This window comes from Penaeus monodon, chromosome 2, assembly GCF_015228065.2.
Source record: "Penaeus monodon isolate SGIC_2016 chromosome 2, NSTDA_Pmon_1, whole genome shotgun sequence".
NCBI lineage: Eukaryota > Metazoa > Arthropoda > Malacostraca > Decapoda > Penaeidae > Penaeus > Penaeus monodon.
Window position 1 is genome coordinate 17,781,560 of NC_051387.1, and position 3,762 is coordinate 17,785,321.

A 3,762-nucleotide genomic window follows, 5' to 3' on the forward strand; every position below is an offset into this window, starting at 1 on the left:
GAGGAATCATCATGATCTTAGAAAAACAAAAATAATACGTCTCCCCTTCGCTCTCCTTCCTCCCCTCCCCCCACTCTTACGGAAGGCAATAAAGCAGAATTATGACGTCAGGACATGCGGAAGAGGACAAAGACCGTTGGAATGGAGGAACGTAAACACATGAGATCGTCCCCCGTGCGCCTTTATCCCGCTTTCCTTGGCTTATGCTAATTCCCCGCTTCTGTGTACCTCCCCGTCGAGGTAATGACGGTCTAGGGGAAACAAAGAGACAGGGTGACGAGGGGAGAGACGGGGAAATGAAAGATAATTACAAAAGAAGCGCAGAGTGCAAGGACTACTTGTGTGATGGACGGTAATTGCTTCGCAGACAATTTATCGTCCGTCTGGTAATGACCGATGGACCAAAACAAGATAAATTGAGTTTTATGAACTACTGTCGATGAGACCGAAATTAATGTTACTCTTTTTTTTTTTTTTCATCTTGCCTTTTTCCTCCTCCTCTTTTGCTTCTTTCTCTTCATCTTCCTTTTGTTCTTGACGGTCGTCTGGCGAACGCCCAAACGTAGGAAGTAAATCACAATTACGAAGCTCACGACCATCCTCGAACGAGGTAGTTAAGACGGGCTAACGGGACTGTAAAAACAATAAGTACCAGCGCATCCAGCTCGCTACAGAGTGAAATCTCTGCCTCGCGCCAGCTGTGCCTCCGGGGCTGAAATGCCGCTGGAAAAGTGCTCTCGTGGCGGCTGCAGTGCGGGGGAGAAGTTATGCGAAGGACTCAATGTCAGCTGTTTGCGTGTCTGTGTGTTTGTTTGCGGAGGATCTGGCGGGGTTGTATACCGTGTGTGTGTGTGTGTGTGTGTGTGTGTGTGTGTGTGTGTGTGTGTGTGTGTGTGTGTGTGTGTGTGTGTGTGTGTGTGTTGTGTGTGTCTGTGTGTGCGTGTGTGTCTGTGTGTGAGTGAGAGAGTGCTGTATATACCCATTCATTTCCTCAAATCAGGACATGTCTCAAAGCTTTGCACGCCAGGTCACAGGACCTAACAACCTTATTTGGCATTATCCACAGGTTACGAATAACTTGTTGACGCCAAGCTCCAGAACTCGGAACGTAATAATAAAAATTGATTGTGGATTCTAATCGCCTCTATTCACCGAGCGTTGGAGAAGGCGGCAGTGCCTCTGCGCCCCCCACCAGAGGCGCGTCAACAAAGGCTAAGCGAGCGGGAGGGGGAGGCCGAGATTACAGAATCGTCCGTGTATAGGCTCGTTAAAGCGGTAACGACCCGGCGTGATTCTTTTTGGCCCCGTTTCTCGCTTCTCTCCAATAACACTCGGGACCATAACGACCAGCATGCCCGGCCCTATCTTAATCCGGCGCAACGAGTGTTACTGTGGATTACAAGCTGCGCGATTACATGTTCTTCCATTAGTACGCGTACACGCTGGCCTCCTCTCCCTGTCCATTCTCCTCCACGCTTTCGCCTTCTCCTCGTCTTTTGTCTTTGTCTTCCTCTCTTTCGCTGTCCCTTTTCCTCACCTCCTTCTCCTTCGCTTTTCAACACCCTCGTTCTCGCTCTTCCACTCCTTCGTCTCCTTCGCCCTTTCCCTCCCGCCCCCCTCTTTCTCTCTCTCTCTGCCTCTTCCCCCCTCCAACATGCAAATTACGTACATGCATAAAATGTATTATTTTTTCCCCAATATAAATTGACAATTTACCTAAACCAACGGATGACTGTTGTCTGAAGCAACAGCTGTTCTCATCCGACTTTCCGCCTTGTAAGGGACACAGATAACGTTCGAGTTGACAGATTTACTACATGTGTTAAGGGAAAGTATCCGAGTGTTGGCCTAACAGTTACTTGTTGGGAAATAAGTGTTAACGCCTTAAAAGACTGTAAAAAAGCGGCTTTATGTGTTTGGTGGTGGTGGTGGGGGGGGGTAAATGAGTAGAACCAGGAAGAAAATAAATGAAAGGTTCTGTAACCGGAACCTATTAAAATCATGATAAAAAAGATATATATATATATATATATATATATATATATATATATATACATATATATATATATATATATATATATATATATATATATATAACTGACCAATAAACATTTTTCATCCTGACATAACACTTGCCTATAAAATACCATTCGAATATATTCTCAGCTGTCAGTTTGATATCACAACGATTACAACCCCCCCCCCCCCACCGTCGATAAAGGTACAATAGAAAAAAAAAACAATATTCATTTTCCTTCAGTTACATTATCCTATCTTAAAAATTCTCTTATTTTTTCTGATCCTTCCGGAGGGAGAAAATTCCTTAGGGAAATTACCGTGTAACGAAAATACGGATTTTCGCCCTTACCGGTATCAGCCTCGTCATTACTGCGTCTAATTCTCTAATCTTATTAATGTATATTTTTTATTTTCATTATTATTATCATTATTATTGTTATCATGATTATCAATATTATTATTATTATCATTATCAGAGTCATCATCATTATCATTATTATTACCATCATTGTTTGTTATTACTATTGTAATTCAAGACATTATTTTAATGATATCATCGTCATTGTTGCTAATATTGTTATTATTATCATTATCATTGCTATGATAATTGACATTATTGTTATTATCATTATATTATTATCATTATTACTATCATCATCATCATTATTATTATTATTATTATTATTAATATTATTATTATCATTATCATCACTATCATCATTTATCACAGTCATCACTTATCATTATTATTCCTATCATTATTGATATTGTAATTATAATCATTATCATTATTATGAATTTCACTATTACCATTGTTATGAATTTCATTATAATTATTATCACTTATCATTATTGTTATAACCATTAGTATCATTATTATCAGTCTCCTTTTTTATCATTATTATCATCATGATCTTCGTCATCGTTACTGTCATTATAAACGCCTTCTTCATATCATTATCGTTATAATCATCATTACCATTATCATTATCATCATCATCACCAATCTCCTTGTTATGAAAATGATTATTCTATTTCTCCCCTCCCCCTTTGCAATTCATGGAGTGCTAAGAACCCTCTGTTTTGCTTGTGTAAAGGGTGAGAGGGAGAGGGGAGACAGGGGGAAGAAAGAGGGGAGAGAAAGGGAAAGATGAAGGAGGAACGGAGGTGAGGAGGAGGAAAAGGGTGTGAGAGAGAGAGAGAAGAGACGGGAGGAAGCAAGGAGAAAGAGGGGGGGGGGTGATAAGGATGAGGGAGAGGAGGGAGAGAAGGAGGAAAGCGGAAGGAGGGACGGGAGTGAGGAGAAAGAATGAGAAGGAGTAAGGCGAGAGGGAGAGGAGAGAGGATGAAGAAGGATGAGAGAAAAGGGGATAGAAGGAAAGAAGGATGATGAGGAGAAGGGTGACGGGGAGAGGGAACGAGGGATAGAAGGGAAGTGAGGAGAAAGACGGGGAATGAGGAGGTGAAGAAAGAGAGAAAGAGAGGAGAGAAGGGGGAATGCAGCGAAAGAGGGCCAGGGGTGAGGAGAGGGTGAGGAGAATGAGGAGAAAGGACAGAATCAGGACAAAAGGTGTATGTAAATTACTCCCTTACTTCGGCTGCGAGGAATAAATACTAGGCTTCGCTCAAGATGAAAAGGGTATTGAATTTGCTCACAAAGAGACCCTGGGCTATTAATCAATGTTTTGTCGCTGCCTTTGCTTCTCTATCTTGTACCTGGTCGTGATATTCTTTTTTTTCGTT

General features: G+C 41.7%; 1 protein-coding gene across 1 annotated transcript in view; it reads right to left on the bottom strand.

The window, feature by feature from the left end:
* Window positions 1–668: 668 nt before the first annotated feature.
* LOC119578150 (vegetative cell wall protein gp1-like) overlaps window positions 669–3,762 on the bottom strand; it is a 37,404-nt gene continuing 34,310 nt past the window's right edge. Inside the window, exon 6 of the mRNA XM_037925889.1 lies at window positions 669–746. Within this exon, the coding sequence (XP_037781817.1) occupies window positions 669–746 (78 nt within the window). The remainder of the gene's footprint in view (window positions 747–3,762) is intronic.